The sequence below is a fragment of the Buceros rhinoceros genome, unplaced genomic scaffold, assembly GCF_000710305.1.
Source record: "Buceros rhinoceros silvestris isolate BGI_N320 unplaced genomic scaffold, ASM71030v1 scaffold2998, whole genome shotgun sequence".
Taxonomy (NCBI): Eukaryota; Metazoa; Chordata; class Aves; order Bucerotiformes; family Bucerotidae; genus Buceros; species Buceros rhinoceros.
In genome coordinates this window covers 125,025-138,304 of record NW_010428496.1, presented here as the reverse complement: position 1 = coordinate 138,304, position 13,280 = coordinate 125,025, and the positions used below count along the sequence as shown (strand labels likewise).

The 13,280-nt window shown below is 44.3% G+C and overlaps 1 protein-coding gene across 1 annotated transcript; it reads left to right on the top strand.

Annotated features, from left to right (window-relative positions):
* Nucleotides 1–967: 967 nt before the first annotated feature.
* Nucleotides 968–10,255, top strand: LOC104498856 (gamma-aminobutyric acid receptor subunit beta-4; the record flags this gene model as incomplete). The annotated part of the gene is made up of 5 exons (XM_010142291.1): nt 968–1,050; nt 5,250–5,387; nt 6,274–6,426; nt 9,067–9,311; nt 9,806–10,255. Coding segments are annotated over 5 exons (997 nt in total), but the record flags the coding sequence as incomplete, so codon positions are not given.
* Nucleotides 10,256–13,280: the final 3,025 nt, after the last annotated feature.

Here is a 13,280-nt window from a genome sequence, read left to right as displayed (position 1 = left end):
TATTTGAGAAATAGGGGCAGCCTGTTAACTCTAGGGCACTGTTACCAGGCTGATGAGTTAGCTGTTGATTTGCTCTGCCTGGCTTCATGCCCTCTTCCCTCATCTATTCCATCCCAAAATTCCCCATCCCAGAGAACAATCTCCTTCCGTACAACAGGTAACACCCACGAACCCTCCTTGTACCCTCATGTGAACCCCTCTGTAGGCATCGTGCTGCTCTGTCCCCACTCTGTTCTCTGACACCCCCAAAGCAACACCAACCCTCATTCTTTCCCCATGTTTATTTTTCGGGAGGGATGAATGCACACACTTTTGTGTCTCTCATGAATCTTGATCATGCAATTGGTTGTACAAAAGTGGCTCTGTTACCTGCCCTGGGGCAGAAGGGCCCCATTGGTGGGGTCTGGGCTTTTGGATTTGGCAGTGCCAAAGTGGATGCAATGGAGGGGGCATGGGTGGGTGGGGGGCTGCATGTAGGATCACTAGGGCAACTCTGGAGGAAGGCAGGTGATAATGTGGTCAGCTATTCTTCTCCATAGGTCGCTGTTGGGCAATTTAATCAATAAGTCTTCTGTTTTGTGACAGGTGTTGGCTGTCTCCCTCTTACAAACTGACATGCCTCTCTTCTTCCTCCACTGCCCGTAGCTCTGCCTACTCCTGGTTTCTTTGTCTCACTTAAGGAAGAGACAGAGAAGGAACACAAATCCCTTCCCACACCGTTAATAGAGATACTGCCTTGCTGACGTGAGTCATGAAGGCTTTAAGCTGTGCAGTTGAGGGTGAGATGTATCCAGCCCCTCCCCGCCTCGCACACCTCCCACCACGGATCTCCCCGGTTTCCAGGGAAACAGCAGCCCCAAATGCTGCCTGACTTCCACGTCTGCCTTTCATTTCTTTTTTTTTTTTTTTTTTTGTTAAAAAACCCCCCACAACTGATTTTTTTTTTCTCCCTTCCCCTTCCTTTCAGGATCACCACCACGGCAGCTTGCATGATGGACCTGCGGAGGTACCCCCTGGACCAGCAAAACTGCACGCTGGAGATCGAGAGCTGTGCGTATGCTTCATGCCTGCCCTTTGCCACTTTGTGCTACCCAATGCCACCCACCCCAGCCACAGCTACTCACTCATGAGATGCCTCCCAGGGGGGTTGTGAGCCACCCCTCCTGAAGGATGTCCTCTGGGGCAGGATCAGGCTCCCTCATCCAAATTCCATCCTGAGGGGACCTTATGAATGAAATGGCCAGTAAAATGGAGATCTAGCAAAAAGATGGGCATTAAAATCACTCTCACCCTCAGAATAGTGAGGCTGAGACCCTTAGAAAGCTCTGGAATCCCACCCTTGCTGGTGGCTGGCCTTGCTCTTCATGGGAGGTGGGACCTGAGCTCTTCCGCAGTCCCTCCACGCTTGGATATTCCCTTAGCTCCTATGAAAGCCTCTCCTGACCATGCTGGTGGAGGAGGTCCAGCTCTTCCTCATAAAAATTCACCGCAGTATCCCCACAGGAGCGGTCCAGAGCAGCAGATTTCACAGTAATGATGATGCAGCTTCAGTGGTGATTATCAGAGAATTGCTTTTTTCATAAAAGAGGTCCCACAGCATCCATAGTTGGAAGGCACTGTGCCACCTTACTAGTCCTGCCTGTGCTGGGGAGCCCCCTTCCTGCTCACTGCTCAGGATGCGAAGCCATCGAAGTGCTTGTCGTGGTGGGTAATGGGATGTAATTTAGGTTCTGCTGGAAGCACTGATGACATGTCATTTCTGGCACTCCTTAGCATTTTGAAAATAGTTTGCAGTACAACCAAGAAAAGAGAAGGCTGAGAATTACCCACAGTTCCCCATGTCGCGATTTTGTTCTTGACGGGACATATCAAGACAATTTGTTAGTCAAAGCTACATTTTCTTCCAATATTTCTAACATCTACATAGAGATGAAGATATTAAATCATTTCCTTCCTCAGAGCTTTTGTCTTTTACACACTTGGACATTCGAAACTTGCATGGCTCCATTTTGCCTACCTCCAAGCCCACAGTACTCTGACATAACAGTCCGTTTATGGCTGACTTCAGAAACAAAGTATAAAAAAAAAAAAACCCAAACAAACAACCAAAATAACCCTTCTGTGATGCAGGGTTGCTGCATTTCTAAGGCACCAGCAGGCAGCTGGGGTCTCCTTCCCCAAGGCAGCTTGGGGCACTTACCTGCAGAAAATAACCCGGTGCTGGCACTGCCTGTTAATCCCATCCCTCCATTTCAAAGACAGAGCTCACCATGTATAGCCCTGCCTCACTGCGTGCCAGAATTCAACAACAACCTGACGAGGCAGGCAGCAAACAGGCTGTTAATCCGACATTTTCAGACATTGTATCAATACTTTATGATATTGCAGCTTGAAATGACTTGTCTTTGTGAAAGTTCTTTTCACTTTTTAAAAGTGAAATGGAAACTTGGTGTGCTTTCTAAAGCTAGAAATCCAAGTGAAGCATTTATTTTTAGACTGAGCAACCTTTTCCTTTAGAATCACTTTTAAAAATGGCTTCCTGAAAAACATGTTTGATTTCATATTGCATAACGCCGTAATAAAAAAAAAAACCAGCAAATATTGGTACCCAGTACCAGCTGATCATAGAATAAATGGAATAGAGCTAGTTAACTGCAAGATCTCCTAAAATTAGTTACTGCAATTTGACATTTTCATGGCTGATCAGGAAGTAAATCTGAAGTCACTGCTGTTAAATTTGTGGATGATGAAGGCAGCAGTCTGTGTGGATTGCTGGGTGCACATTTGAATACATCCCAATCTGAGTACATCCCGAACGCTTTTGAAAACATCTAAATACAGAGGTCTGCTCTGGGTGCGGGAGCACGGGCCAGACTGCCGGGCTGGGGGAGATGTTGGAGGGATGGAAGCCCTAAGCACCACTGCTGAAGGTTTCGTAGCAGGGCTCTGGCAAAAAAGGCTGGAGTGAGCCTTGGTTATGTAAACCAGGGAAGTCGTGAGTCAGAGCAGAGAATCGATGGGCCTCTGAATATGTTGCTGGTGAGAGGGGAAAGGGACTCTGTCTATATTTGGTTTCTAAAATTTAGAAAGGAAGTTGAGAAATTAGAAGATGTTGAGAAAAGATGCTAAAAAGTGGTTCAAGGGCTAGTGCAGATGTTTTGCAGTGAAAAACCTCAGTAGCTCAATCTGGTTTGTTTGCTGCAAAGGAGGTGGAGAGGTGACTTCTTTGCAGTACGGGTGGAAAGGGCTTGGCAACCTCCTAGGAAAAGTCAGACCAGCCACCAGAGTCTGAAAGTATGAGCCAGATGAATTCAAATGTAAAATTGCACAAAATGTTTTTAGCTGCAAGAGGGTCTGAGCTGCTGGAGTCAAACAGAGGGAGGAATGGGGGACTTGACTGTTTCTTGCTGCTTTTCACCTTTGGTCTTGGTGCTCTGGGAGAGACACTGCAACCAGATGCAATCACCAGTCCCTGTGCACAGAACTGAGGTACTCAAGGCAGTGCAATTGCCTATGACACTCAAGTATCTGCCACAGATGAGATGATAACCTAAGGGTCCTGAATCTCTGTGGGCTCTTGGATGTGGGTGCTTTGCCACTTACTGACATGAGAGCAGGAGCCTGCCATGGGTGGAGGAGGTGAAGATCTGGCTTAACTAATTTACATCAGAAGCAGATCTGACATGGCATTTGGAAGATTGTTATTATTTTTCAGCACCCATGAATAAGCACAGTAATGACTGAGAGCACAGGATGTGGACCTAGAGACTACACAGTCATCCAATAATTCAGTTTGGGAAGAGGCAACTCCAGTCCAGCCTGCAGCTCAAACGAGGGTCAGCTATGAAATCAGACCAGGTTGCTCATCTCTTTGTCCACTTGGAATCTGCAAGATAACACTATTCTCAAAGGTTCAGCTCTGATCTGGAGTAATACTTGGCCCCTAAGGCTACGTAGAAGAATTTCTCCTCCATGGTACATTCAACAGCTGTTCCTTCCCCCTGTCCCAATAATACACTCGGGTTGGTTTTGGTGGCAGCTCTCCCTGGTGGATGGTAGCCTCAGTGGGTATTGCTAGCCAACGGCCTCTCTGCTGTGAGGTCTTATGGATAAGGCAGGCTGTTGTGCTGCAGTGCCAGGCTGTGAATAAAAGCTGTCTGTGGGCATATGTGAAGTTAATACTCTAAAGGCAGCCTTGCACCATGCCACTCCAAAGCCTGTACATATCTTCCTGGAAGCTCTGCACTTTGCTTAGAATAACAGGCCACTCTGTGCAGCAAGAGCCACAGTGCTTCTAAATTCAGCTTGCCACAAGTGGCTTTAATTTTCAAGTGGAGATGAATCCTTGCCCATAAGAGCAATGGGCAGGATTGTGAACGTCACACTGATGGGAAAGCGGCTGCATGATCTCATCCCATGGACCTCATTCTCCAGGAGTCAGAGCATCTGGGAAGTCTTTCTCCTGGGACCGTGTCTTTGGGCTCCCCAGCACTTCCAGCCCACGTGGCCCTGTCTGACATGTATAGTTTGCTGTTAAAGTAAAAGGCTGTACCCTTGAATGAGTTAACAAATCTATTACCCTGAAACATAAGCAATGAGTATTTGTTAACAGCCTGACTCCCTCTCTTCTCCGGTTACTGCTCTTTTCAGCCAGCACTTAGTAAAAGCAGCCCCTGATCTCATAGACTCTGTCCACTTCCCTGCTCCAAATTATGACTGAGAAAACTTAGAAGTCGGAGTTGCTCTGATGTTCAATTTTTTTTTTCAACTACTGTTGTAAATCTTTTTCTCTCTGGGAATTTTTAATACTTAGATGTTCTGTTTACCTCGTCCAACCAGAATGTATTATGTGGTCTCCCCCTTCTGGTAAAAGGAGGCAGTTATTAAAAAGCAAAATGCCGTGTTTGCTGCATTTGACGGAGGTTTCTGATTCTGATTCACAAGTCCCTGTCATGTCAGCCATGGAGATTATGTAGCAGAAACCAAGGCTTGATGGGCCACTTCTCACCTTTCTCTCCTGAATTTTAGCCAGAAGTGGGGGTTTTGATCAATTTTTATTTCTTCTGGGGTCTGTACTGCAAAGCTCAGCTGAACAAGGAAAGTGCATCAGCAGGGAGGGGCTGTGCTTGCTATTGGATGGTGTGGGCTTTCCTTCGGATCCTCTTCCAAATCACCTTAGTGAAAATGCAGATGTCATCTGCTCTAGCTTTTCAGCTTAGATCTCTCTCTCTGCTTCTTCATCTCTGCAGATGGTTACACTGTTGATGACATTGTCTTCTTCTGGCAAGGAAACGATTCTGCTGTCACAGGGATGGAGGTGCTAGAACTGCCCCAGTTCACCATTATCGAGCAGAGGCTGGTCAGCAGGGAAGTGGTCTTCACTACTGGTGAGTCTCTGCTGAAGAGATGTGATGGAACGTGCAAATCTGCTGCTGCTTTTTTGGCTGCTTCTCTTCAGAGACTTATGGGATCACTTTTTGGCTGTAGTTTTCATTTCTTAGTCAACTTAGCTCAAAGCAGAACCACTTCAGAAGGTTCTCAGCCTTTACCTTATTTTTATGTGGTTTGCAACAGGCTCTTGAAGCTAATGTAGGTGCAATAGTAAGCAGAAGAATATATCAGTTGGGAAACAAATGGTCTATGAAATGATGCAAACCCATCTGTACAAGGCAATAAAAAGATCTGGAGAGAATACCTTGGACAGTTCGGATACTGCCAGTTGGAAAGTTGGAAGGGCTTGAATTTTGGTTGCTGTCATCACTTTGATCTGGCATGGGGTGTGCCACACACCTGTTAAAAAGGACAGTTTTTGAAATGCCATGAAATCTATCAATGGTGGTGGCAGACTGTGATGTTACAGCAGTGCCTCGGGGGCATGCTAGGAGCAGGGTCCCTTTGCAGTGGTAATCTAGAGACCCACAAGGGGAGACAATATTCCTCTAAAAGAAGTTTGCAGTCTAACAGTTAAGATCTTCAAAAAAAAAAAAAAAAGAAAAAAGAAAAGAAAAGAAAAAGAAAAAGGTGAAATACTGTGTTCAAGCTATGCAAATGCAAATGGCATGTAATGGTGAGAGTACATAACCTCCTTTTTCCCAGTCTACATGAATTGTTGTTCTCATGTTACTTTAGCTGCCAACACACAATTATATCCTTGTTCCAGGCTGCTGTGTTGCTGAAGGGATGAAGGTGGGAAGGAAGAATGACTTTGTTTCACAGCAATGACAGAGGCACTCTCCTCTCAAACTATATCTTCCTTTAATATCTCACTGACAGGTTCGTATCTGCGCTTATCCTTGAGTTTCCGGATTAAGAGGAACATTGGTTACTTCATCCTGCAGACTTACATGCCATCTATTCTCATCACCATCCTGTCCTGGGTCTCCTTCTGGATCAATTATGATGCTTCTGCTGCACGAGTGGCACTGGGTATGTACCTTTTCATTATATACTGAGGAAGGTGGGTTTTTTGAGGGAAATCAACTAGGACAGCTGTAAGAAATAAAAATACCTTTTTCTTTATGAGGTAGCAGCTAAGTAAGCCACATAGGTCTGTCAGACTTGTCCTAAAAGAAGGATGTTTTTTTCTGAGAATAAACTTCAAATTGGCAGCAAGAAAAGCTACGTTTTTTATTCAGAAGTATCAGTACTTCCCAAGCTTGACGCTGCATTATTTGAATCAATAAATATTGTACCATAAATTTCTGTGCGTGCAAGTTTAAAGTCTATAACAAGAACATAGATGGTCATAGCTTCTCAGACGTGTCAGCTTCTGACATGTCAGGAGCCCACCAGTTCCTTCACTCTGTTTTGTACCTGTTTTCTTAAGAAGAGAAATCTGGGCACCTCATGGTCAACAGGTGTTCCAGGACCGGTTGGTTAGATGATGAATGCAGAGGGTGGGTGACCAGAGAGTAGTAAGAATCGAGAGTGAATGGCTAAAGGATTAAAAAATGAAGTGGCATTACACATTTTCATTATGGTTTAGGCCCCATACAAACACATTTTGTAGCTGAAGACCTTTATAACCAAGACAAATATGGGACAGTAGCTAAAGTCCAAGTTCTTAAGCATATGCTCCCCTAAATAGGACTGTTTTCCTATAAGAGGAGTAGAATAAGGTCTTTTAAGCTACAGAAGTGACGTGAGCATAGATTGCAGACAAGGATTTTTAAGAACAGGAGAAAAGGGGGATGGCTGGCATGTGAGAATGGAGCTCTGCAACATGATATAAAGTTCAGAGAAAATATGAGAGCCAAGGAGAGAGAAGGATTTCATCTGTGAGTGGTGAAAAAACTCAGAGAGGCAATGGAGCACAGGCAGAGGCTGGGTCTTACAGAAAAGGCTGGGGCCTTTGTTCCAGGAGAAGACAGAGTTTGAGAAAACTCAGAGAAGGGACAGTTTGTACAAAGATACAAACTAGATGATTTGGCTTTTCTTGCTTGGAGAGGCTGGAGCAGGGAGACAGGGAGGGGACAAGAACATGATAAATTAAAAAGGTAAGTTGCATTGACAAGAGTATAATCAGTGAGAGAAGTGAGAATGTCAGACACTTCTGGCACAGTGAAAGTACAAGCAGAAGGGTGGACATGAGATCCACAGCTGTTGAATTTCTGCTGACATCTGGCTTCAAAGGAGAAGACAGAAGAAAAACATTGTAGATCAGAACTCTCCCTAAACTATTCCTGACAGCTCTCTCTCTAACTTGTCCTTAAAAAGCTCCAAAGAAGGAGACTCCACAGCCTGCTCTGGGTACTTTATCTTCAGATTTACCTGCTTGTACCGTCAAAAAGCTTTTCTTTCCCTCTGTCCTATGTCTCCATTGCAATTTGTCCAGTTCTTAATGGATATGTGCAGAACATTCTATTCCCCCTTTCTTTGCCCCAGATTTCTGGATATTTAGACTACTGTCTAAATATAGACAATATAATATATTGTCTGTATATAAATATATCTCTCTTTTGTTTACTTTTTTCTGAACCGAAGACTATTAGTTCTTTAAAACTTTTATCAAGAATGACATTAAAGTCACAATGAGGGTGAAGGGGAAACAGGACAAGCAGAGCAAATTAAGGCCCTGGAGACTAAGAGTGCTGCCAACAGAGAGATGAGGAAGGGCACTAGAAGAAAAGGAGATCAGCAAGCTAGTAAGTAAAGCAGGACAGCTGAGCTAGAGAAGCCATAAAAGAAGACTAGGTTGAAGAGGAGAAGTTACAGCCCACAAAAGAAGCTTCAAGGCTCATTGCCATATTTTTGAAGCTGGCAGAAGACTGTCAAAGAGACAGATCTGAGACACTCTGAGAGTCCTGAGAGCGGAAGAGACCAAGAAGAAAATAAAGGGGAGGACTGAAGCTATGAAAGTAATCATGGTGCACCAGGCTCTTGGAGACTGAGTAAATGGGGAAAAAAGTGTTCAATGAGACCAAGAAATGTTTAAGATGCAGAAAATTTGAGTAGGCCTAAAAAGGAGAGCATGAGAACATGGGAGGAGTGTGTACAGACGATAATTGAAGTCGTGAGTGGTGAAGCTGGTGGGAGGAAGGTGGGAATTGACGGGTTCAAGGGTGTAGACAAAAGCCTATTAAGCAGGCAAAACAAGAGAGCACCACAAAGAGGGTATCTCTCTCTTCACTCTTTCTCCTATTCATAGTATTAGAAAAACACAGGAGATTATAAAATCATGCTGAGGATACTGAGGCGTTCAGTAATGTGCAGGAAAGCCTGACGAGTTCACGAAGTGGAAAAAAAGGAAGGGGAAGAGGTTGAGAGACTGAGAGCAAAACAATGTTTCCTGCCATGCTGAGGGAAAGAAGGATGATCAGGGAGGACTTAAAGAACCAAGAGGACATTGATCTCTCCCACTGTTTTCTGCCACTGTTGTGGCTGGTTTATTTACTGCAGTGATTTGTACTGGGCAGCTGGGCTTAGAATAATGATAATTTTCTTCCCAGTTGCACTACTCCTATCCCTCCTGAAGCTGTCCAACTGGGAAGAGGGATGGGGAGGCTGAGAGTGGCATTTCAGGAAACCATCCCACCTTGGTACTTACCCACCACCGCCTCCTTACAGGGGTCACCACGGTCCTTACAATGACTACCATCAATACCCACCTGCGGGAGACTCTCCCCAAGATCCCTTATGTCAAGGCTATTGATGTTTATCTCATGGGCTGCTTTGTCTTCGTGTTCCTGGCACTCCTGGAGTATGCTTTTGTCAACTACATATTCTTTGGGCGAGGCCCCCGGCAGCAAAAGAAACAGAGTGAACGGATCAGCAAGGCAAATAACGAGCGCCATCGTTACGAGGAGAAGAGGGTGAGAGAGCAGGTTTGTTCCCTTCTTTCATTGCAGCAGGAGAATTTAGACTCTCCACTCTTCATTCAGCCTTGGGTGAGCTGTGGAGCAGCCTTTCTCCTCATTGTGAGAGATGAACTCCAGTCCCTCTGTCTGGTGATTACTGGAAATATTTTCTCCTTGATCGTTTTGTCATGACCTTCAAGCTAGCCTCGATCAGGACCACCCTCTTGCATGGGGCAGTTGTACCCAAAAGTAACCCAGTGGCTTTTGGTCCTCCTGTGTTGGCAGAATCACACTACGCCACTCAAAAGTTTGCTGCAAGCACATGTGGCTAGTGCTTCAGTGGACAATATTTTCAAATGCAGAAGTCCAGGTTCATAGCTCACAAGTGACTCAATCAATGGTATTGTTTGTTACACAGAAAAACAGTTCAAAATCTTCCCTGATGGTGTGTGTGGCCTTGTGTGCTCATGACATCCCCACTACCTTTCTCTCTGTCTTCTCTGTTCTAGGTTGACCCTTATGGTAACATCCTCCTCAGCACTCTGGAGATGAACAACGAGCTTCTGGCCACGGACATGATGAGCAGTGTTGGTGACTCTCGAAACTCTGTCATGTCCTTCGAAGGCTCAGGAATCCAGTTCCGCAAGCAGCTGGCCTCCCGGGATGGATTTGGTCACCACCCAACCCTGGACCGCCATGTCCCACTGACCCACCATGCTGCAGCCCGCAATCGTGCCAACTGCCGTCTCCGCAGGCGGTCATCTAAGCTGAAGCTCAAAATCCCAGACCTGACAGATGTCAGCACCATTGACAAGTGGTCACGAATCATTTTTCCAATCACCTTTGGATTCTTCAACCTTGTTTACTGGTTGTACTATGTAAATTGATGCCTGCAGCCTCCAAGAGAGATAGGGACAGACACTCAGACAATGACAACACAGGAGTGTTGTGGTCTTTTGGGTTTGGGTTTTACTCTTTACTATCATTATCATTTATTCCTTTGATTCATTAGATTTATTCTAAGCGTTCTCTTCTATTTTCAGCACATGTAGAACCACGGAGTGTGTGTGTGTGGGGAGGGGGGTGGGGTAAGGGAGAGAAGGGTATAAGGGAGGGGGTTTTGTAAATGTATAATAGCTGCTCCTAAATTCTGAAAGGTGGAAAGTACACCCTGTTTACACAGACATTCTGTAATTGCACTTTGCGACTTTTAGGCTCTATTTTAATCCATGATCTATGCTTTCTTCAGACTGAAACCAAAACATACTTAAAAGGTAAAGAAAAAAAAAAAAAAAAAAACAAAAAATACCAAAAACAAAAAAAAAAAAAGAAAGAAAAAAAAGAAAAACTGACAGAAAAAAGGAAAAAAAAAACACAAAAACCCCCCAAAAAACAGGAAAAGATTTTAGAAATTGGGGCAGGGAGATTTAAAGAAAAACTGGTGGGGGTGATAGGTTATCTTTGGCTGCGCTCTTCTCACTTCCATTTCACTACTGAATTTCATCTTTCTCTTCGCAGTATGATTATATTTTTTTAATCTTTCTTCTGTCACTGCTCTTAACCCCTTCATGTTTATTCTTTCGTGGGTTCATGAGGTAGTAAGGTTTCATTCTTATCCTATGAGATTTCTCTTTTCTTTCTCTCTCTCTCTCTCTCTCTTGCTTACAAGCCTAAAAGAATCTTTTAAACCAACAAATAAAAAGAATATTTATTTTGGAAGAGCTGGGATGGGGGGAGGACAAGGCAATTATTTGGGAGGGAAGGGGCAATGTGGGGCTATGGGGCGGGGGGAGGGAGCTTATCGAAAACAAAGGCACATTTGCAAGTTGCCTTTTTCCACCTTCAGGAGTTTGCAAGTTGTTTTTCCTGTATGAATGTGTGTGTGTGTGGTGCATCTCTGTGTGTGTATGGGCACATGTATGTAGATATGGATGTGTGTGTGCAAGCACGTTTTCTGGGGAGGGGAGCTGGGGAGGGGGGTTTTGTAATGTCTTTTATAGAAAGAGAACACAGATGACATTTAATCAGCCGTGTTTGTGGGGGAATAGCAGGGTTTTGTTTTCTCATTGCAGCTTTGAGAGTTTGGTAGAGTTCCAGCTTGTGTTAGAGAGACAGAGCTCGGAAGGTAGATCATGCAAATGTGTACTTGCTGAGGAAAGAGAGGACTTTGGGGATCAGCAATGGGACAGTGCTGCTGTTCACTGCTGACATCTGATCCCTAGAAGACTAAGCTTATTCACTCCTGAAAAGAGGGGTTGTTTCTAATCATTCCCACCCTGCATCTTTCTTACTGAGTTCGAGGAGAAAAGCAGTTGCAGGACCCTGAATACTCAACCCTTCCACCCCTGTACCTGTTCCTTGTGCCAGACAAGGGACTTCGTACTTCAGCCCGTTGTGTGACCATAGCCTATGGAAAGGTGCAGGAAAGGCTGGATGTCATTTACCTGTGTTGGCTTCAGGATGAAAAAAATCCAGAAATTATAACTATCACCTTTCTAAGAAGTTCAGAAGCAAACAGTGGGCTGGCAGCCTCTGATCTGTAGTGCTTCTACCAGGCCTTGCTTTATGTCTATTAATATATGCAGAGTGTAAAGAAAAGCACCGTGTCCCATCTTGCAGAAGAGGTAACTGAGAAGATGTAACTTGCAGTAGAGTTCCGTGGAGCATTATCCTGCTGGAAGATGAAGATCTTCAAAGACTGGGCAGAATGAAGGTTGCAATGAAATGCTGACCTTGTAGGTGCTTGTGGAAACCCCTAAGTCTGTAGCAGCTTCCATCCACAGGCACTCGTTATAAAGGTACAGAAGAGTAACTTGGCCTTGGACATCAAGGTCAACTTTTTCCAAATGAGCCAGTAACTTTCAGGAAAATCCCTGAATTATTTGCCACTTAGGCAATCTCTGATGATTGATAATCTCCCTTATAATATTAATAAAAACCATGAAAATAATAAATCCACAGGTGCAAAACTTTAACCTTAGGGTCTTTCTGCCATTCTGGAGAAATGAGGAGAACCTTATTCTGACCTGATGGAGGTTTTTACATGCCACACACACACGCACACACACTGCCTTCAATCCAACCATCCCTTTATTTTCCTGCTAGCATTTGTTCCTTTTTCCTTGATTCCCATTGCTTGGGAGAGCAGAGTGGTCCTCTGAGACCAGGGAAACTCCTGGTTTTCAGATGGATTGATGCATCTAATGCACATCTTTTCATTCATTAATTTATCTCTGTACAGTGCTGTGAAAATGTGAATCACTACAGGCCTGACTCTAGTAACATTGGAGTCGTGGAAAGTTTTGCCTTGACTTGGATGAAGCAGGATCAGGGCTTATCATAGTAATAAGTATTTTTATTTTTATCAGTAATGTGTCGTATGCATATTGTACTAACAGAATCCTAAGCATAAAATTATAGCATCCATCCTTCTCAATCACCCACAATCTCTGTCTCCCTCTCTCATGTTCATGCACGCACATATTCAGTCCAGGCCCCCCTGGACTCACCCAAGGTTGTAGCACAATTGTTAAATCAGACTTAGATTCCCAGCTGCTCTGCAGAGCAGTTTCTTGCTGGTTTCCACATTCAAGAGTGATGCTGTTGAAAATATGTTATCCTAATATTACTGCAGTTTCTGTTCTAGATGGTTCTGTATAAGAATAGGAGTCTGAAGAGTGAATGGAGCTGGATGAAAGGGCTGGGGCTGAATCGGGTAGTTTTGTCTGCAGGAAATTAAAGGTTGGCCAATGGAGAAAGTTATGCTTTCTAGTGGGATTCTATTTTGAAAATGACTTTTAAATGTTTGAGTGGAAGTCATAAAGTTATGTTTTATGACATCGGCACTATAAAGTAGGTGGGTATATGTGTGTCAGACGACTGCCGTTCCCAGATGGAGACTGCCTATCAGCAGGTTCAGTTTTTAGGGGGAGTCTAATCCACTGATTGATGATTAAGTAAAATATCTAAACACTCACCCTTTAT